Raw genomic sequence first — 27,991 nt, 5'->3', positions numbered from 1 at the left:
ATCCTGGAGCCCCAGGATCAAGTCCTGCGTCAGGCTCCCGGCGTGGAGCCTGCTTCTCCTTCCGCCTGTGCCTCTGCCCCTCTCTCTCTTTCTATGTCTATCATAAATGAATAAATAAAATCTTAAAAAAAAAAAAAAAAACCTGAGCTGAGGTCAAGATTAGGACACTTAAGGGACACCTGGGTGGCTCAGCAGTTGAGCATCTGCCTTGGCCTCAGCATGTGATCCCAGTCCTGGGATCAAGTCCCACATGGAACTCCCTGCCAGGACCCTGCTTCTCCCTCTGTCTGTGTCTCTGCCTCTCTCTATCTCATGAATAAATAAAATCTTAAAAAAAAAAAAAAAAAAAAAAGACACTGAGAAAAAGGGTGGCTCAGTGATTGAGCATCTGCCTTTGGCTCAGGTTCTGATCCTGGGTTCTGAGTCCTACATGGGACTCCTGGGGTGAGCCCAGCTTCTCCCTCTGCCTATGTTTCTGCCTCTCTGTGTTGCACATGAATATATAAATAAAATATTTTTTAAAAAAACCACCACTGAGAAAAACAAACAAAACTGAAAAATACAGATGCCTGGATGGCTCACTTGGTCCAATTCTTTTTCTTAAGATTTAATTATTTGAGAGATAGAGAGCATGGGAGGGCTGGGGAGGGGGTGTGGAGGAAGTCCTGAGCAGACTACACACTGACTGTGGAGTCCAATGAGGGGCTCAATCCCACAACCACCCCCCTCCCTCCACCGCAGATCATGACTGAAACTGATAGATACTTAAACCACTGCGCCACCCAGGTACCCCTAAGTGCCTAGACTCTTGATCTTAGCTCAGGTTTTCATCTCAGGGTTGTGAGTTCCAACCTCATGTTGGGCTCTACACACTGGGCATGGAGCCTACTTAAAAAAAAAAAAAAAAGAAAGAAAGAAAGAAAAGAAAAAAAAAAGAAACTTAAAAACAAAAATCTAAAATTGATAATACACTTATATGGGAGAATATAATGTCTGAAAGGGAAGGAATATTCAGGGAACAAAAGAGCTCTTAGAAGCTGAAAATGAAAATGGAGTAAAAAGACTGAATATAAGATCAAAGATTCTAAGAGCTTTCAGGGAGTAATAACGTGGCACCTACAAAGGCTCAGATACCATGGGGCACCTAGATGGCTCGGGGTTAACCACTGACCTTAGTTTCAGCTCAGGTCCTGATTTCAGAGTCATGAATGAGATGGAGCCTCACAACAGGCTCACTGCTCAGCGTGGAGTCAGCGTGGGATTGTTTCTCTTCCTCTCCGTCTGTCCCCCCACCCACCCCCCCACTTGCCCATGCATACTCTCTAAGAATAAATCTTAAAACAAAAAACAAAATACCCCCCCCCACACACACACAACAAAGGCTCAGATACCAGAACAGCATTCTATCAATCAAATGTGAGGGCAGCATAAAGGCAAATTTAGGCTTGCAAGGTTTTAAGCTATCTATTTCGAACGCACTCTTCTCACATATGCTGTTTTATATTTATAAAGTTGATCCAGGGATGCCTGGGTGGCTCAGCGGTTGAGCATCTGCCTTCAGCCCAGGGCGTGATCCTGGAGACCCAGGATCGAATCCCACATCAGGCTCCCTGCATGGAGCCTGCTTCTCCCTCTGCCTATGTCTCTGCCTGCCTCCTTCTGTGTCTCTCATAAATAAATAAATAAAATCTTAAAAAAAATAAATAAATAGAGTTGATCCAGTACTGGTTTCATCAAGGACATTTTTTTTTAAAGATTTTATTTATATATTCATGGGAGACGGAGAGAAAAAAGCAGAGACACAGGCAGAGGGACAAGCCAACTCCCCATGGGGAGCCCAATGTGGGACTTGATCCAGAGACTCTAGGATAATGCTCTGATCCGAAGGAGAACCAGGAGCTCAACCACTGAGCCATTGAGCCACGCAGGGGACCCCAACAAGGACACTCTTAATAGCAACTAGTGTGCCCCCCACCATGTGTAAGCAAAAACCACAATAATTCCTAGTATGGTTTGGTGTTACAGCCTTCATTCCTCCCAAGGCATTGGCAGTTTTACCCACCATTGCTTTTGCACTATCAGTGCAAAATCAACAGTGAAAAAGATAAATAATATCTTATTACTATGAAAAAAAAAAAAAATATCTTATTACTATGAAAACAGTTTGACCTTGTGGACCGAAAACATAGTCCCTGTTTTGAGAAACACTGGATGAGAAAAAAGTTATGGACATTTACCTGTTTCTTCTGTTCGGTGGGAGACATACATTTGGCACCAACCTTCTCAGCTTCCTCAAAAAGGCTGTCAACAAAATATTCACAATTTCTTTGTCGATCATCACTAAGAGGTTGGTTGTCAGATCCTGTTTCACAAACCCTAAACAAAAAAAGAAAATTAAAAAAAAAAATTAAAAAAAAAATTAAAAAAAATTAAAAAAAAAAAAAAAGAAAATTAACCACTACTATAATGTTTCTAAAAATTTACATAAATTTCTAGGTAAAGGATCCTGAACTGAGAGATGCCTCCAGTTCCACAGTTTATTTTTTTTTATTTTTTTATTTATTTATGATAGTCACACACACACACACAGAGAGAGAGAGAGGCAGAGACACAGGCAGAGGGAGAAGCAGGCTCCGTGCACCGGGAGCCCGACGTGGGATTCGATCCCGGGTCTCCAGGATCGCGCCCTGGGCCAAAGGCAGGCGCTAAACCGCTGCGCCACCCAGGGATCCCCAGTTCCACAGTTTAGACACACTTCTAACTTAAGATTCTAGCAGATATGTGACCTTGGGAAGTCATTACCTTTTTGGTCCGATCAGTGCTTTCCCAACTTCAGTCTACTGACAATTGGGGAGGGATAATTCTTTGCTGTGTAGGCTGCCCTGTGCATGGTAGGATATTTGGCAGCATCTATGGCCTTTATCCACTAAATGCCTGCATACTCCACCCACACCCATCTCCAGTGTTATAAAAACCAAAATCATCTCTAGACATTGCCAGATGCCCTCTGGTGGGGGGGGGGGGGGCGGGGGGGCGTAAAATCTCACCAAAAATTTATTTAAAAAAATAATAATACTCTACTACTTTTTAAAATTGAGGAGATCCCTGGGTGGCGCAGCGGTTTGGTGCCTGCCTTTGGCCTAGGGCACGATCCTGGAGACCTGGGATCAAGTCCCACGTCGGGCTCCTGGTGCATGGAGCCTGCTTCTCCCTCTGCCTATGTCTCTGCCTCTCTCTCTCTGTGCGACTATCATAAATAAATAAAAATTAAAAAAATAAAAATAAAAAAATAAAATTGAGGTATAATTGACATATGTTAGTTTCAGGTGTACAACATGATTCAATATTTGTATATATTGTGAAATGAACACCACAGTAAGTCCAGTTAACATCTAACATCATACAGTTACAGAAATTTCTTTCTTGCAGTGTTTTTAAGATGTAATATTTAAGCAACTTTCCAATATACAATAGAATATTTTTCACTATAGTTGTCATGCTGTAAATTACATCTTCATGATTTATAACTTGTTCCTTTTGACTCCATTCATTTTGCCTACCCCCATTTACTTTTTATTTTTATTTTTTATTTTATTATTATTATTTTTTTTTACTCATGAGAGATACAGAGGGAGAGAGAGGCAGAGACACAGGCAGAGGGAGAAGCAGGCTCCATGCTGGAAACCCGACGTGGGACTCGATCCCAGGGCTCCAGGATCAGGCCCTGGGGCTGCAGACGGCACTAAACCGCTGTGCTACCAGGGCTGCCTCCCATCTACTTTTTTTTTTTTTTTTTTTTTTCCCATCTACTTTTTATTTTGCATTTTATCATCTAAGAAATATTACTGAAGATTTTGTTTAACAGAAAAGATGGCTTCTGACCAATCTTTTTAAAAGTCATACAGAAAGTTCATACATGTACTAAAATAGAACTTCTCAGATTCCATAAACAATATTTTTACAGCTCTGATACTGCGCCAGGAACTATAAGGTAGATACTCTTTCCCACATTTCTATAGGAAAGAAAATGAGTCACAGAAAGGTTAAGTCACATGAGGTTACAACTAGTAAGTGGCAAAGACAGAATTCAAATCCTATGAATCTGCCTTCCAAGTCTATGCACCTAACCCATGATATGCTATGCTTCACTTAACAGCTAACATTTACTGAGCATTTATTAATATATTTTAGGAACTATTTTAACTACTTTACGTGGGTTAACTCATTTAATCCTTATAATGACTTAAAAGGCACATATTAACACATTAAAAAAAAGCTTAAGTAAAATAAATAAATAAAGAGGAGCGCCTGGGTGGCTCAGTTATCTGCCTTCAGTTCAGGTTGTGATTCTAGGGTCCTGGGATTATCCCCAAGTTGTTCTGGCTCCCTGCTGAGCAGGAAGCAGGCATCTCTCTCTTCCTTTCTCCTCTTGCACTCCCTCGTACACGCGCTTTCTCTTTAAAGAAAACGGTTAAGGGGATCCCTGGGTGGCGCAGAGGTTTGGCGCCTGCCTTTGGCCCAGGGCGAGATCCTGGAGACCCGGGATCGAATCCCAAGTTGGGCTCCCAGTGCATGGAGCCTGCTTCTCCCTCTGCCTGTGTCTCTGCCTCTCTCTCTCTCTGGGACTATCATAAATAAAAAATTAAAAATTAAAAATTAAAAAAAATTAAAAAAAAACTATTTAAAAAAAAAAGGTTAAGCAATTTGCTCTAGATCATAAAACTATTGGGAGGCAGAACTGGAAACTGAACCCCGTCTACCAATGCTTGTGCTCTTTATCACTGCATCAAAAATAGTCACTGCCATGTTACTATTAAAATGCTGAGGGATCCCTGGGTGGCTCAGTGGTTTAGCCCCTGCCTTTGGCCCAGGGTGTGATCCTGGAGTCACGGGATCGAGTCACGGGATCGAGTCCCACGTCAGGCTCCATGCATGGAGCCTGCTTCTACCGCTGCCAAGTCTCTGCTCACTTTCCCTCTCTCTGTGTGTGCGTCTCTCTTGAATAAATAAATAAGATCTTAAAAAAAAAAATGCTGACAATCGGGGCAGCTCGGGTGGCTCAGCGGTTTAGTGCCGCCTTCAGCCCAGGGCCTGATCCTGGAGACCCAGGATCCAGTTCTATGTTGGGCTCCCTGCATGGTGCCTGCTTCTCCCTCTGCCTGTGTCTCTGCCTCTGTGTGTCTCTCATGAATAAATAAATAAAACCTTAAAAAGAAAAAAAAGAAAAGAGAGACAAGACACAGAACAGGGGGAAGGACAGAGGGACAAGCAGACTCCCTATTGAATGATAAGCCCAACTCAGAGCTCAAGCCCAGGATCACAAAGATCATGACCTGAGCTGAAGTCAGACATTTAACCAAATGAGCCACCCAGGGGTCCCTGGCTGCCTCCATCTTGACCTCACTTTCTAGTTGGTTTCTTTCCAGATTGTTTCCTGGCTCAGCCAAAACACCCTGAGGGCAAAGCCCCTTAAGCAATAAGGACTACCCTGAGCCAGCAAAACCCAGCGCATAATTCACTCAAAGACAATGATCAATTTGACCTTCACTGCCTACCTGCACACACCCACCTACTTGTGCCCCACATTTTCCTTAAATAAACCTGGAAGTATTTTCCACACTCTGGAGACAGTCTGAAACACTAGTCTACTGTCTTTCCAACGTTGGCCTCCCTGAAATAAATTTCTTGTTTCACTACCACTCGTCTCTCTGCCTTTGGATTTTGTCAGTGGCCAGTGCCTGAAACCTGGTAAGTTTGGGACCCCACAGAATCAGGTGCTCTTGCACTCCTGTTTCCCAGCTCTAAGAAAGTAGTTTCCACATATTTACTAAGTAAAAAGCCAATAAGCCTGAGCATCCAAAATAGCTTTAGTCCTTTATCTATACCTATTTCATACGTAAATTCTACTAAACCTCTTGTTGATTCAAATCATTCAAACATTTATTGAGTTCCTACCTATAAAGTAGGTGGTAGGAAGATACAAAGATGAGCAAGAAATGGTCTGTGTTTTTAAAAGGTTATAAGTACAGTGTGTGGAGATGCATTATAAACAGCTCTATAGGGGATCCCTGGGTGGCTCAGGGGTTTGGCGCCTGCCGTTGGCCCAGGGGCTCAATCCTGGAGTGCTGGGACTCCCAGCATGGAGCCTTGCTTCTCCCTCCTCCTGTGTCTCTGCCTCTCTCTCTCTCTCTCTCTCTCTATGAATAAATAAAATCTTAAAACAAACAAACAAACAAACAAACAAACAGCTCTATGCCTACCAATTTGGTAACCTGAATGAAATGGACAATTCCTTGAAAGGGACAACCCACCAAAACTTACATTAAGGAGGAACGTGTACTATATAAAGGCTTGTATCTATTAAGAAAATTGAGTCAATAATTAATCATCTTCCCAAACAGAACACACTGGATACAAAAGATTTCACTAGTGGGTAGCTCAGTCAGTTAAGCTTAACTAACAAAACCATCAGCTCAGGTCACGATACCAGGGTCCTGAAGCAGGGAGCCTGCTTCTATCTCTCCCTCAGCCCCTCCTCCCACTGCTGTGAGCTCTCTCCCGCCTGCTTTCTTTCAAATAAATAAAATCTTAGAAAAATAAAAAAAAGACTTCAGTAGCGAATTCTATCAAACATTTTTTTAAAAAGATTTTATTTATTTATTCATAAGAGACACAGAAAGAAAGAAGCAGAGACACAGACAGAGGGAGATGCAGGCTCCATGTAGGGAGCCCAATGTGGGACTCAAGGATTGCATCCCGAGCCAAAGGCATATGCTCAATCGCTGAGCCACCTAGGCGTCCTTCTATCAAACATTTAAGGAAGAAATGATATCAATTTTCTACGATCTCTTCAAGAAGATAAAAGAGGAAGGAACCACTTCTATCTCCGACTCTTGGTTTTGGCTCAGGTCATGATCTCTTGGGTGGTGGGATGGAGCCCCACATCGGGTTCCCTACTCAGCAGAGTCTACTTGGGATCCTCTTTCTCCCACTTACCCCTTACCTCGTTCATGTGTGCACACTCTCTTCCATCTCTCTCTAAAATAAATAAATAAATCTTTAAAAATAAAAAAGTAAATTAAGCCAGACAAAGACATTTCAAGAAAGGAAAACTCAAACAGTATTGATGTAGTTTTTGAATGTCGGTGAGGTCCAGAGCCGATGACCAAGAAAAAATTCTTGAAATGTTTCTGGTGCAAAAATGATTTTTTTTTTAAGATTTATTTATTTATTTATGAGAGAGAGAGAGAGAGGGGGCAGAGACAGAAGCAGGCTCCATGCCGGGAGCCCGATGCGGGACTCAATCCCGGGACTCCAGGATAGCGCCCTGGGCCAAAGACAGGCGCCAAAACCGCTAAGCCACTCAGGGATCCCCCCAAAATGGTGATTCTTATTAAAGCACAAGGACAGGATCTACAGAAAGAGCTACTGCACCAGGGTTGTGAGTTGTGACTAAATATATACTGGGGAGTTGGGGGAGGTAAGAAAAAAGGTAGGTTTTCAAAAGAACTTTCATATGCTAAAGAGGACCTTTTCTCAGTCAAGTTAAGGTTATTTTTCCCTCTAGTGAAGTATTAACATTAAGATAATTGGGGAGTTTCCTTTTGAAGTTAGGTTATTGATAAGAATGCTTTTCAAAAAAAATTTTTTTTTTCACTTATTTGAGAGAGAGAAAGAGAGAGAGAACATGAGCAGGGTGAGGGGCAGAGAGAGAAGCCAACTCCCAAATGAGTAAGGAGCCCAATGTAGGGGTCCATTTAGGACCCCAGGATAACGACCTGAGTGGAGGCAGCTGCTTAACCCGACAGAGCCACCCAAGTGCCCAAGAATGCTTTTTTCTTGTAAATGACTAAGACATTTATAAACTGATGGGAGACTCAAGGACTGTGATCTCTGTTAGTTAACCATTTGTTTTTTCCTTCCCTTAGTTTTAGGGCAGCCAGGAGTGCCTGAGGAATGTCACACACATCCCACCTGGGAGTGGGGGTGGGAATTGCGAGGCGTCAGCTTTGCCCTTAGCTTGCCTTGTGCTCCTCATCAGTATCTCTCATGAACATAGATGCAAAAATCCTTACTGCAACCAGTTATGCAAGGCTGATCTAACATTGAGAAAATCAATTAATAAAATCCATCACATCACCACACTAAAGAAGAAAAATCACGATCACACCAACAGATAAAAAGCATCTGACAATATTCAATACACATTCTTGATTAAAAACTCTCAGCTAGGGGGCAGCCCAGGTGGCTCAGTGGTTTAGCACCACCTTCAGCCCAGGGCCGGATCCTGGAGACCCCGGATCAAGTCCCACGTCGGGCTCCTTGAATGGAGCCTGCTTCTCCCTCTGCCTGTGTCTCTGCCTCTCTCTCTCTCTCTCTCTCTCTCTCTCTCTCTCTGTCTCTCCTGAATAAAGAAATAAAATCTTAAAAAAAAAAAAAAAAAAAACTCTCAGCTAGGGATCCCTGGGTGGCGCAGCGGTTTGGTGCCTGCCTTTGGCCCAGGGCGCGATCCTGGAGACCCAGGATCGAATCCCACATCGGGCTCCCAGTGCATGGAGCCTGCTTCTCCCTCTGCCTATGTCTCTGCCTCTCTCTCTTTCTCTCTCTGTGACTATCATAAATTTAAAAAATTTAAAAAAATTTAAAAAAATAAAATAAAAACTCTCAGCTAACTAGGAACAAGGAAGAATTCTCTCAACTTGATAAAAAACATTACAAAAAACCTACAGTGAACATCATACTTTAAGACAAGAAACTAGATGCTTTCCCCCTAAGATCAGGAATAAGACAAAGATGCCCTTCTCACCACAACTCTTCAATGCCGTACTGGAAATCCTAGCTAAACCAGTTAGACAAGTAAAGGAAATAAAAGGTATACAGATTGGGAAGGAAGAAATAAAACTCTTTGTCTGCAGATGACATGACTATCTGTCTACACAGAAAAATCCCAAATAACAACAACAAACTCCTGGGACTAATAAGCAATTTTACCAAAGCAGCAGAATACAAGATTAATATACAAAAGCCAAGTGCTTTCCTATACACCATCAATAACAACTGGTACACGGAATTAAAAGCACAACACACCTAGCTGGGCTCAGTCGGAATAGTACTCAACTTCTGATCTCAGGGTTGTGAGTTCAAGCCCCATACTGGGGATAGAGATAAACTTAAACAAATAAAAGTACAACACTATATGCATCAGCTCCATTTGTCAAACCCCATAGAACTGCACAATACAGAAAATGGGCCCACGACTAAATGGTAATAATAATGAATCAATATTGGTTCCAAATTATTATTATTACTTTCTAAGATTTTATTTATTTATTTATTCATGAGAGACAGAGAGAGCAGCAGAGACATAGGCAGAAGGAGAAGCAGGCTCTGTGCAGGAAGCCCGGTGAGGAACTTGATCCTGGTATTCCAGGATCATGCCCTGGGCCAAAGGCAGGTGCCCAACTGTTGAATCACCCAGGCTTCCCTATTGGTTCCAAATTATAACAAATATACTATATAATACAAGATGTTAAAATACAGGAAACTGTGTGCGGTGGGGAGGAGATGGATGGGGATATGGGAACTGTGTATTTTCTGCAAACCTAAAACTACTCTTTAAAATAAAGTTTATTGGGACCCCTGAGTAGCTTGGTGGTTGAGCGTCTGCTGCTGACTCAGGGTGTGATCCCTGGGTCCTGAGATGAGTTCTGCATCAGGCTCCATACAGGGAGCCTGCTTCTCCCTCTCCCTATGTCTCTGCCTCTCAATCTGTTCTTCTCATGAATAAATAAAATCTTTAAAAAAATAAAATAAAATAGGGACACCTGAGCGACTCCCTTTGGCTCCAGGGCGTGATCCTGGTCCCGCTTGGGCACCTTGCAGGAAGCCTGCATCTCCCTCTGCCTATGTCTCTGCCTCTCTCTCTCTCTGTCTCTCATAAATAAATAATTAAAATCTTAAAAAAAAAAGTTAAAAAAATAAAAGTTTATTAATAAATTTTAAAAAGATCATGAAAGAGGAGTGCCTGGGTGGCTCACTCAGTTAAATGGCCAATTCTTGATTTCAGCTCAGGTCACAGTCTCAGGGTTGTGAGATCAAGCCCTGTGTCCGGTTCCTTAGTAGGCATGGAGCTTAGTTAAGATGTTTCACCCTCTCTCCTGCCCCTCTACTGCCTCCCCTCCTCCACATTCACACTTTCCAAAAAAATAAAAACAAAATAAAATAAAGCATGAAAGACATTCCTGGACAGGGAAAAAAATGGGAAAGTATACTATATTTAATTCTTTGTTATTTATAATTCAGAGAATCCCTTTATATTGTACCATATAACCCATAATGCAGCAAAATCCCATGGGCACACGAATTTATAGACTTACCTTAACACTAAAAATATCCAGACAACTTTATTATTTCATCTATGATTTCTACTATGTCATCGTTTCCCTTGTCATTATCCTTTTATGATAAAAATATCAATACTCTTTTCCATAATTTAGAAACCAGATTACAAAGTTATTTTGGCTTAGTATATAGTCTTAAGTTTCAGGAGTTCCTCTGATAATAAGTCCACAAGTTCAGGAAAAGGGGCTTTGAAACATCTATTTTGGCTACAGAATATATATATTTTTTAAGATTGATTTATTTATTCATGAGAGATACAGAGAAGCAGAGACATAGAGAAGCAGGCTCCTTCCTGGCAAGGAGCCCACTGTGGGTGAATCCTGGAAAGCAGGATCTTGTCTTGACCCTAAGACAGACACTCAACCACTGAGCCACCCATGCATCCCAGAATACTCTCTTCTGCTTTCTCATTCACTACTGTGTTCTGAATAAATAAGGTAATCAGCTAGCTGTTGTCCAAACGGGTGAAGGATTTTTATCTGTGTATGTTTTGGCAGCACATATGGTAAATATGGATTTTCATCATCGATAGTCTTTAGAGTACTGATATACTTAGGAAAAGTCTTTTCATTTTTTTTACTGGACCAGTATTTCTAACAAAATGTATTTTTGTTACAAAGAAAATTATAAAATCTATTCCTAATATTTTTGTATAGATACTTTACTAATGATTTATTTACATTCAAAGTACTGATACATGCTACAACATGAATGAAGCTTGAAAACATTATGTTAGGGGCAGCCCGGGTGGCTCAGCGGTTTAGCGCCACCTTCAGCCCAAGGTGTGATCTTGGAGACCTGGGATGAAGTCCCATGTCCGGCTTCCTGCATGGAGCCTGCTTTTCCTCTGCCTTTCTCTCTCTGTCTCTCTGTGTCTCTCATGAATAAATAAATAAAATCTTAAAAAAAAAAAAAAAAAACATTATGTTAAATTTAAAAAAGCCAATCACAGAAGACTACATGTTGTATGATTCTAATTATACAAAACATCCAGAAGAGGCAATTCTATAAAAACAGTATACTGGTCAAAGTCAGGGTGTAAGAGGATTGGGTGTGACTGCTAATGGGTATGGTGACCTAAATGTTACAAAACTAACTGTTGTGATGTTTGCACAACTCTGTATATGTACTAAAATCCATTGAATTGTATACCTTACATGTATGAATCATATGGTATGTGCATCATCTCTCAAAACTGCTGGGAGGGATGCCTGGGTGGCTTAGTGGTTAAGTGTCTGCCTTTGGCCCAGGGCGTGATCCTGGAGTCCCAGGATCAAGTCCCACATCGGGCTCACTGCAAGGAGCTGCTTCTCTCTTGGCCTGTGTCTCTGCCTCTCTCTCTGAGTCTCTCATGAATAAATAAAATCTTAAAAAAAAAAAGTTGTTGGAAAAAAAAATCCTAAGTTAAAATCATTCAACTAATTTCTGTGCGAGAAAGAGTTAACATAGCAGGCCTGACTGCTATCCTTTGAAAGGTCTGCTTATTGTCCTTTTATTTATTTTTTTAAATTTTTATTTATTTATGACAGTCACACACACAGAGAGAGAGAGGCAGAGACACAGGCAGAGGGAGAAGCAGGCTCCATGCACCGGGAGCCTGACGTGGGATACGATCCCGGGTCTCCAGGATCAGCGCCCTGGGCCAAAGGCAGGCGATAAAACGCTGCGCCACCCAGGGATCCCTGCTTATTGTCCTTTTAAGTCCCAACAGAAACCTTAGATTGATTTCCAATGAACTTCCTTGGGTAGACAATTCACATGTGGTGTCATAACTCATTATTGGGATAATGAAGTACATCCTGGGTGATTCCAATGGACAAGAATTCTTGAAAGTTTATGCCTGGTTTCTTCTGAACTTCACCCCACGTTTTTTCCCTTTGCTGATTTTTTGTTGTATCCTTTCTTTTTTTTTTTTTTTTTTTTAAGATTTTATCTATTAATGAGAGACAGAGAGACAGAGGGAGAAGCAGGCTCCACGCAGGGAGCCTGACAGTGGGACTGAATCCCAGGTCTCCAAGACCACGCCCTGGGCTGAAGGCTGCGCTAAACCGCTGAGCCACCCCCCAGCAAATCAACAAACCTGGGAGAGGTCTTAGAGGCCCCCTGACACATCTCACAATTATATAGTATCAAATATTTATAAAAAACAAGAAGTAGTGAAAAAATAATATTTGTTGGGGATCCCTGGGTGGCGCAGCGGTTTGGTGCCTGCCTTTGGCCCAGGGCATGATCCTGGAGACCCGGGATCGAATCCCACGTCAGGCTCCCGGTGCATGGAGCCTGCTTCTCCCTCTGCCTGTGTCTCTGCCTCTCTCTCTCTCTCTCTGTGACTATCATAAATAAATAAAAAATTAAAAAAAATAAAATAAAACAAACAGTATACTATACAAAAAAAACCATTTCACCTCAGATAAGTGAAAATAAAATATTCTATACTGATAGGAGCCATATACTTTGCACCTACCATTTATTGAGTCTCTACTATGTGCTATTATTATTATTATTATTTTAAGATTTTATATTAGGGGCCTCTGGGGGTGGCTCAGTTGGTTAGGCCTTTAACTTTTGATTTCAGCTCAGGTCATGATATGAACCCCATGAGACTGAGCCCCACATGGCACTCTATGCTCATTGGCTTGAGATTCTCTCTCCTTTTGCTCCTCACCCCACAATGCACGTGTGTGTGCTCTCTCAAATAAATAAATCTTTTTAAAAATTAATTAATTTTATTTTTAAGTAATCTCTACATCCAACACAGGGCTCGAACTCACAAGCCTGAGATCAAGAGTTGCATACGCCATCAACTGAGCCAGCCAAGCATCCCTGTGCTAATACTAATACTATTTTGTTTTATATCAGCTAATTCTCATAAAAAACCTTTCAGGTGCAAACATATATGTACCCCCCACCTCTGTGTTGTAGATGAGATACAGAAGCTCAAAGAATCTACTTAAGTTGCTTTAAGGCCAAAGAGGTAGTAAAGACAGTGATGGGATTCAAAGTTAGGTGTATGACTCCAGAGCCATTATATTTCCACCATGACTCCAAGACAGTACAATATAAGAGACTAACAAAGTGAACAGTTATTTGAATTTCTCAAACAACAGAATATGCTAACAGAGATAAATTTAACTTTTTTTTTTTTTTTTTTATGATAGTCACAGAGAGAGAGGCAGAGACACAGGCAGAGGGAGAAGCAGGCTCCATGCACCGGGAGCCCGATGTGGGATTCGATCCCGGGTCTCCAGGATCACGCCCTGGGCCAAAGGCAGGCGCCAAACCGCTGCGCCACCCAGGGATCCCAAATTTAACATTTTAAATAACAAAAACATTTAATAACTTCTTTAAAATCCATTCAGGGATCCCTGGGTGGCGCAGTGGTTTGGCGCCTGCCTTTGGCCCAGGGCACGATCCTGGAGACCAGGGATCGAATCCCAAGTCGGGCTCCCGGTGCATGGAGCCTGCTTCTCCCTCTGCCTGTGTCTCTGCCTCTCTCTCTCTGTGACTATCATAAATAAATAAAAATTAAAAAAAAAAAAAACCTGTTTCACAGTTTTCATTTAAAAAAATAAAAAACAAAAAAAATAAAATCCATTCAATGCAGGTGATTATAAATTACTTTATATTACCATTAGCTATTTAACTGAAAGAATAATGAAAACTTACTGTATCTGTCTGAAATGCAGTAAAAATAGATACTAAGAAATGCATTAAATAACCAAGAAATGCAAAGCTTGAATTAACTTACCATTCTTCTTTTATACTTTCAAGATTATCTACTTCTTTCATTCTTTAGCCTTACTGTAAAAGTAAAAATAAACAAAAGCTGTTAAGTCGTCAATTTATTATTTTAAATAAATTCATTCTTACATATGCATTAATAGTCTCTAATGTAAGTTATTACGTATCCCTAAAATAGCACTGAAAGGGTCTTAAGAACTTATGTGACTAAAAAAAAAAAAAAAAAAAAAAAAAAAAAAAACTTATGTGACTGAATTCAAAGCTGTCGTTTTCTTTTCCTTTTTTTTTTTTTTTTTTTTTTTGGTGTCGTTTTCATCTACAAAGCACAACGATAATAAAAAACAAATTTGGGGGCAGCCCTGGTGGCGCAGCGGTTTAGCGCCGCCTGCAGCCCAGAGTGTGATCCTGGAGACCCGGGATCGAGTCCCACGTCAGGCTCTCTGTATGGTGCCTGCTTCTCCCTCTACCTGTGTCTCTACCTCTCTCTGTCTCTATGAATAAATAAATAAAATCTTTAAAAAAAAAAAATTTGGGAGTCTAATAATCTTCCCAAAAAAGAAATGTTTTTTTCTTTTTAGAACTAATTCTTAAAAATTGTGATAAAAAATTATAATGTGCCCTTTGGTTTAACAAACTAAAGTGAATGAAACATTCTTATTCTCATTCTTACAAATTCCTTGGGGAAGCAAACTGACAAGATGTACAGTATTCAATTCAGTGGCATCAATTACATCCACAATGTTGTACAACCATTACCACTATCAATTTCTAAGACTTTTTCAACTTCCCAAAAAGAAACGCTGTATCCATTAAACAATAATTCCCTATTCCTCTGTCTTCCCAGGCCTAGTATCTCCTACTTTCCGTCTTTATCAATTTAATTTGCCTTGAATTTCGCATACTTTTGTATCTGGCTTATTTCACTTAACATATATTCATTCGTTTTTAAGGCTAAATAATATTTCTTTGTATATTTAGCTTAGATTCATCTGTTGATAGACATTTGGACTATTTACACTTCTGGCTATTGAGAATAATTTTATACTCCCACCAGCAATGTACCAGGGTGCTAATTTCTCCACACCCTTGCCAACACTTGTTATTTTTATTAAATAAAATCCATCTTAATAACATGACATCTCATTGTGAATAGTGATGTTGAGTATCTTTTTCATGTGCATATTGGCCATTTGTCTATCTTCCTTGGAGAAATGTCTATTCAAGTCCTTTGCCCATTTTTGATGTGTTTTGCTTGCTGTTAAGTTGCCTTTTTCTTGATTCAGTGTTTGCTTGGCTGCTATACACCCTGAACTACTTTTCAGAGCTCTAAGTTGGTTCTAACAGTTTCTGCTTGTTTTTCAATGTTTCTCTGGGAACATGAGCTTGAAACTGCCTATTTTGCAGATATGACCCTCAATTTTAATTTAAAAAATATATTACTTTTTTAAAAGATTTATGTATTTATTCATGAGAGACATACAGAGAGAAAGGCAGAGACATAGGCAGAGGGAGAAGCAGGCTCCCCACAGGGAGCCTGATATGGGACTTGACCCCCTAGATCCTGGGATCACACCCTGAGCCGAAGGCTGATGCTCAACTGCTGAGCCACCCAGGTATCCCTTAATTTAAAAATTTTAAATCTCAGATATATTTGGAACTTATCTTAGTTACAGTGACTCCACATGAATGTTGAGTTTACTGAAAAGTCCAACTTTTTTTTTTTAATTTTTATTTTTTATTTATGATAGGCACACACTGAGAGAGAGAGAGAGAGAGAGAGACAGGCAGAGACACAGGCAGAGGGAGAAGCAGGCTCCATGCACCGGAAGCCCAACATGGGATTCGATCCCGGGTCTCCAGGATCACGCCCTGGGCCAAAGGCAGGCACTAAACCGCTGCGCCACCCAGGGATCCCCCAACTTTTTTTTTTTTTAAGATTTTATTTATTTATTCATGAGACACAGAGAGAGAGAGAGAGAGAGAGAGAGAGGCGGAGACACAGGCAGAGGGAGAAGCAAGCTCCATGCAGGGAACGCCATGTGGGACTCGATTCCAGTACTCCAGGATCACACCCTGGGCCGAAGGCAGGCGCTAAACCACTGAGCCACCCAGGGATCCCCTGAAAAGTCCACCCTAACAAAATAAAAGTCCATCTTTTCCTGATTTTTTTTAAACCTAAGAGTATGGACTCATGGGTTTTTGTTTTATTCAATGAGTTATAACTCATTAATATTATTTATTTTGATATTCCATTTCCCAGATTTGTCCAGTGAGAGCTCCTACAGTGTGATGTCCTTTTGATATGTCTTGATCATTCTATGAGCACGTTCTTAGCATTTTCTTGCTCCAAGATCATCTGTTCTTTTTATGCCCCAGCCTTGGAATCAGCCTTTTCTCTAAGGACTCATGGTTACCTTCCCCACCCCTATGAAAATTGTATTTAGAAACCAAGATCTGGGTGTTTGGTATGTTTGTTGTTTCTACTGTGTTGCTGCTTCCAGGACCTCTCTGTGGACAGATGGGTTGAACTACTTTAAAAATTGATTTGTTTGCTTATTTCTTACAGTATTATGTTATAAAGGCAAAACACTAATACAGAAAGTTTGGGAAAGAGAAAATAATCCATAGTTTTATCACCTTCAACAGTAACTATCTAAACTTTTGCTGCTTCATTTTTTTTTCATACGTATTCAAATGTACTGCTAGTGTATTAATGATTTTTGCTTCTTGTATTTTTCATTTCTGTGCTTTTTCCATCTGGCTACATAAATTGCTTCATAATTATTTTTAAAGGATACATATTATTCCATCAGGCAGTTATACCATGGGTACTGGGAATTTAGTTCACTTTTAATTTTTCCTAATAAATAACATATGTAGTGGGCAAACTGTAGATAGCTTACTTTGTTAAATTCCCCAAAATGTGGAAAATCGGGGTCAAAATATATGAATATTTCTATTAATAGTGTGCCTCTATTTAAAAATGTAACCCCATTTGACTAGAAGACATACCTGCAAAGTAACAGCAACTGAAGATCTACCAGATGCATCCTAAAGCCATACAAGAAACAGAAAATAGGCACAAGAAGTAGTCCATTGTGGGACACCTGGGTGGCTCAGCAGCTGAATGGCTGCTTTCAGCTCAGGGTGTGATCCCGGGGTCTGGGGTGATCCCCGGGTTTGGGGATCAAGTTGCGCATTGGGCTCCCTATAGGGAACCTGTTTCTCCCTCTGCCCGTGTCTCTGCCTCTTTATCAAATAAATAAAATCTTAAAAAAAGAAAAAAAAAGTAGTCCATTGCTACCACTTAAAGCTCTCTAAATCAATCAATAATCCATCCATCCATCCATCCATCCATCCATCCATCCATCCATCCAAGTATCTGGAGGTGAATTTAACCTGGTAACTGAGGATCTGGTAGCAGCAGGCTTTCACCAGATAAAATCAGTCTGAATGACCTTAGGTCTTGCAATGGAGCTGGGGCAATAACCAGAGCAATTTGTGTTGAGCACTAATTCCCACTTAGCATCTGTTATGCTAGGAATTAAAGTAGAATAGTGGACTCTGCTCAGGAAAATCATCCTACCACTGAAAGTTTTTTTAGACACCTCTAGTTTTAACTATGAATTGAATATAAATTGATAGCAAATTCATTTCTTAAACTTTTCATGAGAAAACTGAAAAATTCTGACAAGGGGAAACAGAAGGCAAGGAAAAAGGAGGAAATGCAATGGGGCTAGGAGTGTGGAATATAAAGTGAGGGACAACACTTCCAATAGCATCCCAAAGGTAACTTCAGACACTGCCTTGTAGCTAGAAAGTAAGGTTGGAGTCACTAAAGCCACAGCATCCAGGAGGATGACTTCCAATAATTAAGGCAAATTAGAGGTCTCTACTGTCTCAGGTATTTTGTATTTCTAAAAGACTTCTTAATCAAAAAAAAAAAAAAAAGACTTCTTAATCCTTCCTGTAATGCTTTTCAAAATTATTCTTTAGACTTAAAAATGCAAATAGACATTATTTCATTTAAAGAATCTTAGTCAATATTAAGTAAATGCAAGGCACTGGATCAGGCATTACATTTACAAAGTAATAAACCAGAGAGGACTATTGTCTTATGCTTTATAAATGCAGCCATTAGAAATGATTGTTAAATATAAGGTATGATATTACCAATGTTCTTTTGAGTTTGCAATGTTTATTGCAGTTATTGGGCAAATATAAGCATACCATCTCTGTACCAAGGATGGACCTGCGGTCTGAAGGAAAAAAAAGTGTATATTTTTACTTATTTTTTTTAAAGATTTTATTGATTTATTCACGAGAAACACACACACACACAAACACACACAGAGGCTGAGACATAGGTAGAGGGAGAAGCAGGCTCCAAGCAGGGAGCCCAATGTAGGACTTGATCCCGGAACCCCAGGATCATGCCTTGAGCCCAAGGCAGACACTTTAACCACTGAGCCACACAGGCATCCCTATTTTTACTTATTGTATGGAAAAAACTCAGCTAAAATCTTTAAGAGGATGTGCAAAAGTAAAGCAAATAAACCTAAGCTGAAATGGTTATCCTAATAGCAATATGAAAGGCAATATTCAAAAACAAGAACTCAAAATGTACGCATTATTTAGAAATATGACTTTAAATAACAGGAAAAACAGCTTATGCATTCAAAATATTTGTCCTGGGACTCCTGGGTGGCTCAGCAGTTGAACGTCTGCCTTTGGCTCAGGTCGTGATCCTGCAGTCCTGGGATCAAGTCCCAAATTGGACTCCCCTGAGGGAGCCTGCTTCTCCCTCTGCCTATGTCTCTGCCTCACTCTCTCTGTCTCATGAATAAATCTTAAAAAAAGGGGGGGGGGGCAGCCCTGGTGGCGCAGCAGTTTGGCGCTGCCTGCAGCCTGGGGTGTGATCCTGGAGACCCAGGATCGAGTCCCACGTCGGGCTCCCTGCATGGAGCCTGCTTCTTCCTCTCCCTGTGTCTCTGCCTCTCCCTGTGTGTGTCTATGAATAAATAAATAAAATCTTTAAAAAAAAAAGGGGGGGGGGGATCCCTGGGTGGCTCAGCAGTTTAGCGCCTGCCTTTGGCCCAGGGTGTGATCCTGGAGACCCGGGATCGAGTCCCGCAACGGGCTCCCAGCATGGAGCCTGCTTCTCCGTCTGCCTCTGTCTCTGCCTCTATGTCTATCACAAATGAATAAATAAATAAATCTTTAGAAAAAAAAAAAAGGAATGGGAGCATTTTTAGTTTTCTAACACTACTGTCTTTTAAACTAGATGTATATATTAATCTAATTTTAAAAACTTAAAAAGCAGGGACTCCTGGGTGACTCAGTGATTGAGCATCTGCCTTTGGCACAGGGAGTGATCCCAGAGTCCTTGGATGGAGTCCCATGTCCGGCTCCCTGCATGGAGCCTGCTTCTCCTTCTCCCTGTGTCTCTGCCTCTCTCTCTGTCTCTCTCATGGATAAATAAAATCTTTATAAATAAATAAATAAATAATCCAAAATTAATATTTCTTTCCTAAAGCATTTAGATTTTTAATATTTAAATCATATTGTCTGTGGAGTGCTTGGGTGGCTAATTCAGTTAAGCCTCTGACTTCAGCTTGGGTCATGAGGTCCTGGGATGGAGCCCCATATGAGGCTCCCTGCTCAGCAGGGAGTCTGTTTCTCTTTCTTCCTCCCCCCATTTGTGCTCTCTCTCAAATAAATCAAATTAAATATAAATAAATAAATGAATAAATAAATAAATCATATTGTCTGAGACTGTTTACTGTTTCTTTTGTTTTTCAGCTGCATCTAATAAGATTCTTGAGGACATGTATCATGACTCACACATTTCCTGTTTCTTCCAGTGCCTTGCCAAGTACAAAACCAAAAGGAGCCATCCCTGAAGTATTTCACTGTTTCCCTTTAACAGGTTATTGTTCTCTAGCAAATTGCTAATATTTTTCATCATCTTATAGTTATAAACTACTACTAAATTGTTTTCATGTAGTTTTATAACAGTAATAGAGAATGAAGACAACCTTGGATTCAAACTGACTTGTATGGAAATACTGACTACATTTTTGAGCTGGGTGACTTTGTTGTTATTTACCTTCTCTAAGCCTAAACCTGAACATGGAGATGATTTTCATCTAAGAAAAGATACTAAGAATACAATAATTTTTGCTCTTTTCTCTTTTCCAGTCACTCTGTCACAATGTTACAAGGATCAGTAAGAAACATCTTCAGACTTAAAAGTTTTAATTTCAACATGGCCAAGAAATTTTAGTTTTGATTTCAGTAATTACATTTTTAACAAGTTATGTATTTACTGAACCTCCCACCACCAAATGCAAGGCACTGGTTTAGAATTAATGAAAGGGTTAATGGGACAGACACAGTCTCTTATTCCAGAGTTTACAAAGGAAAAAGGAAAAAAATATATACTCAATTATTCATTGCAAACATAGCGCAGAATTGAAGTAAAAACTGAATCTTAGATATACAGTCATCCTTATTTTTAAAAAATCATCATCATTTTTGGTATTTATTATCATAAATTAGTAATATGTAAATAAACCATGTAAAATATATTTGTTATCCACTGAGTGAACTTCTACAATCATCACAGTCATGTGAGTCATGTACTGTACTATAGGGAATAAAAAAAGCCATCTGACAAACATCTAAGTTACCAACATGAAGCTTGGTATCAGAAGGGACAGATGAATAGAATTCCCTTCATTTTCCTTCAGTTTATTTCCAATTAGTACCACTACCATCTTATATTTGTATTGTGTATCACAGTTTACCAAACACCTTCCCAATTATTATCCCACTTACTCCCAACAACTGTAGCAATAAAATCAGTCGGGAGAGAGAGTAGATTGAGCTTTTTGGAGCATATCCACTGAAGGGAAAATCCAGTCAAAATAGATTCTGACTACTAAGAAAAGCACTTTTAATGTGTACTTAGAATTCAAATAGAAAAAATCTACATATTACCAATTGAACTTACTTTGTAAATACACATGACAGGCTACATTTTTTTTTAAGATTAAGGATTTGCATCAAGCTATTATACCATGGGGTATGCCATCTTTGTGTAGAAGCTGTAGTTTCTCCTTAGGGATAAAACCATTCTTGGCAAAAGAACTGATGGCTCACATTTCCATATGGAGTCCATTTCACTTAGATCTTCTATGGAATGGGAGTATGCCAACCAGTCTCCAAAAGCAAACTATGGTAGTGTCAACATCAAACACTTTATTATTTTTTTAAGATTTGATTTATTTATTCATGAGAAACACAGAGAGGCAGAGAGAGAAGCAGGCTCCATGCAGGGAGCTCAATGTGGGACTCGATCCTGGGACTCCAGGGTCATTCCCTACGCCAAAGGCAGATACTCAACTGAGCCACCTAGGCATCCCAAAATCAAACTTTAAAAGACAGTTTATTTGTGTAATTAATGAATTCTGGTTTACTATTAAATAATAAAAAATGAAAAACTTTGGAAAGTTTCAGCTTATCTCAGTGGCAACCACAATAATTGAAAACACTTTTTTGTCTTCTCCTAGAACAATTGTTAATATGAAGTTAAATGCCCCCAAGGACTAAAATGATAGTAACAAAAGTAATTTCAATGAGAAAATCCTAGGGGAAAAGGGATACTTGGCCAGAAATTGTCAAGATCACTAAGGCACCCATCCTTTGACACCAAGACATTCTCATTCCAGGGCTCCATAATGAAATTATCTACCTGGCAAAACACAGCACAAATACAATTTCCTTTAGATAACTTTCCAGAGAAAAAGGAAAAAAAAGAAAACTTTCCAGGGGAATGCCTGGGTGGCTCAGTTGGTTAAGTGTCTGCTCTTGGCTCGGGTCATTACCTTAGGGTCCTAGGATGGAGCCCTACATCAGACTCCCTGTTCGTGGGAGGTCTGCTTCTCTCTCTCCCTTTGACCTTCCTCCACACTTGTTTTTTGTTTTTTTTGTTTTTTTTTTAAGATTTTATTTATTTATGGAGATACAGAGAGATGAGAGATACAGAGAGGCAGAGACAAAGGCAGAGAGAGAGAAGCAGGCTCCATGCAGGGAGCCTGATGTGGGACTCAATCCCGGGTCTCTAGGATCACACCCCAGGCTGAAGGCAGGAGCCAAACTGCTGAGCCACCCAGGCATCCCCTACCTCCCCACTTGTGCTCTAGTTCACTCCATCTCAAATAAATAAAATCTTGAAAGAAAAAAAGAAAGAAAGAAAGAAAGAAAGAAAGAAAGAAAGAAAGAAAGAAAGAAAGAAAGAAAGAGAAAAAAAGAAAGAAAGAAAGAAAGAAAGAAAGAAAGAAAGAAAGAAAGAACTTTCCATAATTCCTCTGAAAAATGTAAACATAAATTATTTTTTTAAATTTTTTTTAAACATAAAATTATTAACAGAAGAGATGAGCTACGTACCCTTAGTGTGTACTCTACCTTCACAGCAACAACTCTAGGCCCAAATATCACCTCTTGGTGGTTTCCTCATATCCATATCCATTTTTGTCCCCATCCAATGGAGTTTCTTTTTTTTTTTTTTTTTTTTAATTTTTTTTTTTTATTTATTTATGATAGTCACACAGAGAGAGAGAGAGAGAGAGGCAGAGACACAGGCAGAGGAAGAAGCAGGCTCCATGCACCGGGAGCCCGACGTGGGATTTGATCCCGGGTCTCCAGGATCGGGCCCTGGGCCAAAGGCAGGCGCCAAACCGCTGCGCCACCCAGGGATCCCTCCAATGGAGTTTCTATGCAGAAGTCAGGATGACCTTTTTTTTGGTTTTTTTTTTTTTTTTTTTTTAAATAAACTCCACCCTCAACATGGGGCTCAACCTCACAATCCCTGAGATCCAGAGTCTCATGCTCTACCACTGAGCCAGCCAGGTGCCCGCACGGTGACTTTCTGATTAAGATACAAATTTGGGGATCCCTGGGTGGCGCAGCGGTTTGGCGCCTGCCTTTGGCCCAGGGCACGATCCTGGAGACCTGGGATCAAATCCCACATCAGGCTCCCGGTGCATGGAGCCTGCTTCTCCCTCTGCTTGTGTCTCTGCCTCTCTCTCTCTCTCTCTGTAACTATCATAAATAAATAAAAATTAAAAAAAAATTAAAATTAAGATACAAATTTGACTGAAACTTCCCTGCTTAAAACCTTTCAAGGATCTCCCATTGCTCTTCTAATAAAGTCTAAATATTTTGGGTAATATTACAGAGAAATTTACTGTACTGTTCTCTCATCACATTTGAGTGATTTGAAAAATATCACTCTAGGGGCAGCCAGGGTGGCTTAGGGGTTTAGCACTGCCTTCGGCCCAGGGTGTGATCCTGGAGCCCCGGGATCAAGTCCCACATCAGGCTCCCTGCATGGAGCCTGCTTCTCCCTCTGCCTGTGTCTCTGCCTCTCTCTCTGTGTATCTCTCATGAATAAATAAATAAAATCTTAAAAAAAAAAAAAAAGAAAAATATCACTCTAAAGCTTTAAGAAAAAGAGAAAAAAAGCCGGTCCCAAATCCTTAAAATTGCCTAAAAGACCTGGCATCATCTCTTTTTCCCCCTACTGCATTCTACATTCAAATCAACTGGGGATCCCTGGGTGGCGCAGCAGTTTAGCGCCTGCCTTTGGCCCAGGGCATGATCCTGGGGACCCGGGATCGAATCCCACGTTGGGCTCCCGGTGCATGGAGCCTGGTTCTCCCTCTGCCTGTGTCTCTGCCTCTCTCTATCTCTCTGTGTGTGACTATCATAAAAAATAAAAAATTAAAAAAAAAATCAACTGCTTTGACCTTTCAGTTCTATATATTTCCCTAACCTCCCTCTGGGGAACCTGTTTCCTTTGCCAAGCAGGACCTTTCTTCCCTCCTTTGGGAGTCACCTTTAACTAATTCCTATTTATCCATACCATCTTAGCTGGATGATTACTTTCCTAAGATTACTTGAACTGATTTCCCCAGCTGGTTATCCCCTTTGTTATGCGTTCTCACAATATACTATATTCTTCCTTTTTAAGCTTTTATTTAGGTTTACTGGCATTTACAGTTGATCCTTGAACAATACAGGTTTGAACTATGCAGGTTCACTTAGATGAAGTGCACTTTTTTCTATACAAGACATTACTGTAAGTGTATTTTCTCTTCCTTATGATTTTCTTCCTAATATTTTTTCTCTAGCTTACTTTATTGTAAGCACAAATCATAATATATGTAACATACCAAATACGTGTTGTTTAAGGCTTTTGGTCAACAGTAGGCTCTAAGTAGTGAAATTTTGGGGAAATCAGAATTCATACACAGATTTCCCACTGTGTGGGGGTTGGCATCCCTAACACTCCCACCGTTGTTCAAGGGTCAACTGATAAGACTTGTGTGATTAGTTGTTCAATTGGTTCCCTCCAATAACAATGTAAAGTCCATAAGGCAAACTCTATATGGGTCAAAAAAAAAAAAAACAGAAAATCTTTAAGGGATATTACCATGGTACGGTGGGCACTCATCAAAGTGTCATACTTTACAGTTCCACACTGACATCAATAGTTTCCTATCTTTATTTTCCATTATCCCAAATTATGTGTACTAAGGAATTAGTGTTGGAGGCCACCCTAACGTTCCTTATTGCTAATAAGAAACCGCGAACAAAAAAAAAAGACGCGCGCACACAAATATTAAACATGGGAAACAGCGAACACGAAACCTACAAAAAAGAGTGTCATGGAAGGACTGGTGATGAAGCTACCTGAGAAATGGCCACCCCAAACAAACGCGCCTGGTGTTTCTGCACAGTGCTCCTGCAGCACACGCCTTTGGAAATGCGGGCAGGGGCACCTGGGTGGCTCAGGTCCCGATCTCGGGGTCCTGGGATCGAGTCCCGCCTCGGCTCCCCTCCCCTTAGGGACGCTGCTTCTCCCTCTGCCTATGTCTCTGCCTCTCTGTGTCTCTCGTCAAGAAATGAAATAAAAAATAAAATAAAATAAAATAAAATAAAATAAAATAAAATAAAATAAAATGAGAAAAGAGAAAAATGCGGGCATTTTGAGTGCGCCCGCCTCGAAGTTTCCGAGCGCCCCTGGAGCGGAAGCCCTCTGCGGTGCCTGCACCGAGCTCCCACGCACGAAGCTGGCGCAGGCTGCAGGCCCGAGCCGGGGCTCACCTGAGGGGCCGGGGGTCTCGCCGCCGCCGCCGGGGACACCGACACCGCCGGGACCCGGGGCTCAGCCGAACGGAAACCGACTTCAGGGCTGAGCCCGGGCGCGCCCCAGCGCGCCCCGCCCGCCCCCGCCCCCGCCGGCCAGCGCGCGTCCCGGCGCCTCACCCCGCCGAACCGGGCACGGCCCCGGCGCACTCACCTCCGGGCGCGGTCGCCTCGCGGCCTGGTCCTCGGTTGGCTCCGACACCGCGGGCGCCGCCGCCGCCGCCGGGCTGGAGCCCCCCTCACGCGGGGTGGGGTGAGGGGGCGCCACCGCCCTCAGACCCGCGGAGGCTCGCGGGCCCGCGCCGCCGGGACCCGGCCCTCCCGCCTGCGTCTCCGCCTCGCGGCCGCCGCCGGCCGCCGAGCGCGCTCACCGCAGGCTCCGCGCGGACCCGAGAGCGCGCGCGGGGCTGGGGGCGGGGGGGCGGGGGGGCGGGGCCGGCCGGCGCCTCGGCTCCGGCGCGCGCGCTAATGGCGGCTGCCTGGTCCCTGCCGCCGGCGACGCCGCGGGCTGCCTTCTCACCCCGCGCCGAAAATGCTGGGAGCGAGGAGTGGGCTCCCCTAGGAACCCCGCGTCTACCGACCTCCTCTTCAGCCTCCCACGGAGTCGGCGGACGGCTTTCCCCGCATTCTGACAACGTTGAACTTACCGCGAGCCGCGTGATTCTGGAATCCCCGCCGCCGCGCCCGTCCGCGCCCCGGGAGGGTTCCCTGCGGGGGCCGCCTTCCAGGTGTAGCTCGGCGGTGGCTCACGCGGGCCCCCCTGTTCACCCACGGCCGTCGGCCACGGCGGCCCAGTTCCGCTCTTCGTTCTTGCCTCGCGCGGCCAGGTGGAGCGGCGGCCCTCGCCCCCCAGGCTGGGGGGATCCGGGCCACGGAGATTTGACCACGCCTGAGTTACGCCGCTCCGCCACGGGCACGAGTCCGACGCGCACTCACCCGCCCGAGGCTCACCTCCGCGTGCGGCGCTGCCCTCGCTGCCACCCTCACAAGTCCCTCACATACAGTTCTTTCTAGTCTTTGTTCACCTCTCCCTGTGAGAAGCGAGCCTTTTTTTTTTTTTTTTTTTTTTTTGCCTGACCTTGGAGCCCGTGGCACATCTCCCGGTCAGAGTTCCCTCTCGCTCTCCGCACCCCATTGGAGGGGTCCTTTTCCCTCTTCTTCCCAACTCATGAAGCGACCCTAGTCTAGGTACCTCATCCAGGTGCAGTCATGCACTAGTTGTCCTTTGGTGCCTGCCCTCATTTCACTTAGCATTATGTTTTCAAGGTTCATCCATGTTGGAGCAGGTATCAAAATTTCTTTTTTTCAAAGGTTTTTAAAATTTATTTATTTGCTTATTTACTTATTTATTTTTGAGAATGAGCAGGGGGAGGGGCTGAGAGAGGGAGGGGCAGACGGAGGGAGAAGCTGAGTCCCTCCGGAGCTGGAAGCCCGACCTGAGGCTCTAACCCAGGGACAAGGGCAAACTCAGACGCAAAACTGACTGAGCTACCCAGGCGCCCCAGAATTTATTCTTTTTTATGCTGAAAAGCATGTCGTCGTTGTATAGATCATTTTTTTGTTTATCCACTCATCTGCTGATGGACATTTGGATTGTTCCCACGTTTTGGCCATTGTGAAAAATGGGGCTGTGAGCATCTGTGTATAAGTAATTCTCTTCCTTCTGATTATTTTGTATATATCTAGATGCGGAATTGCTGGGTCACATGGGGTGTGACTTTTTGAGGACCTGCGAAGCTGTTTTCCACAATCAGTACAGCATCTTTTTTTTTTTTTTTTTTTTTTAAGATCTTATTTATTCATGAGAGGCACAGAGAGAGGCAGAGACATAGGCAGAGGGAGAAGCGGGCTCCTTGCAGGGAGCGGGATGTGAGACTCCAGCCTGTTACCTGGATCACGCCCTAAGCCAAAGGCAGATACTCAACTGCTGAGCCACCCAGGCATCCCTGAGTACAGCATCTTAATATTCCCTTCAAAAAAAAAAAAAAAAAAAAAAAAAAAAAATATTCCCTTCAGCAATGCACAAGTATTCAGGTCTCTCCTTGTATCCTGGACAGCACTTACTATTTTCCATCATTAGGATGTTTTTTTTTTAGTAGCCATCCTAATGGGTGTGAAGTGGTTGGCATTCATTGTGGGTTTTTTAAAAAAATTTTATTTATTTATGATAGTCACAAAGAGAGAGAGAGAGAGAGGCAGAGACACAGGCAGAGAGAGAGGGAGAAGCAGGCTCCATGCACCGGGAGCCCGATGTGGGATTCATCCCCGGTCTCCAGGATCGAGCCCTGGGCCAAAGGCAGGCGCCAAACCACTGAGCCACCCAGGGATCCCCTCATTGTGGTTTTGATTTTTATTTCTGGAGTGATTAGTGATGTGTTGAGCACTTTTTCATGTACTTTTTTTTAAAGATTGTATTTATTTGAGAGACAGAGAGCATGAGCAGGGGGGAGGGGCAGAGGTAGAGAGAGAGAGAAGCAAACTCCCCACTAAGCAGGACTCCTGGTGCAGGGGGCTTGATCCAGGACCAGAACCCAGGATCATGACCTGAGCCAAAGGCAGATGCTTAATCAACTGAGCCACCCAGGTACCCTTTCTTGTGTGTGCTTCTTGACCATTTCTATATCTTTGGAGAACT

At 42.1% G+C, this 27,991-nt stretch overlaps 1 protein-coding gene across 3 annotated transcripts in view; it reads right to left on the bottom strand.

Annotated features, from left to right (window-relative positions):
- Positions 1-26,212, bottom strand: part of UBXN2A (UBX domain protein 2A) — a 44,707-nt gene extending 18,495 nt beyond the window's left edge. Inside the window, exons 1-3 of one of the 3 annotated variants that reach the window (XM_038560891.1) lie at positions 26,004-26,212; positions 14,150-14,202; positions 2,238-2,376 (exon numbers count right to left, since the gene is read on the bottom strand). In XM_038560891.1, the coding sequence (XP_038416819.1) occupies positions 2,238-2,376; positions 14,150-14,190 (180 nt within the window). In that variant the 5' untranslated portion in view covers positions 14,191-14,202; positions 26,004-26,212. Of the gene's footprint in view, positions 1-2,237; positions 2,377-14,149; positions 14,203-25,314; positions 25,333-25,510; positions 25,659-26,003 lie in introns of those variants that run through there. The other 2 variants (XM_038560890.1, XM_038560892.1) reach the window with 2 other exon arrangements.
- Positions 26,213-27,991: the final 1,779 nt, after the last annotated feature.

Source organism: Canis lupus, chromosome 17, assembly GCF_011100685.1.
Source record: "Canis lupus familiaris isolate Mischka breed German Shepherd chromosome 17, alternate assembly UU_Cfam_GSD_1.0, whole genome shotgun sequence".
In the NCBI taxonomy this organism is placed as follows: domain Eukaryota; kingdom Metazoa; phylum Chordata; class Mammalia; order Carnivora; family Canidae; genus Canis; species Canis lupus.
Note: the sequence above shows the minus strand (reverse complement) of the source record. Positions and strands in the feature narration are given on the sequence as shown.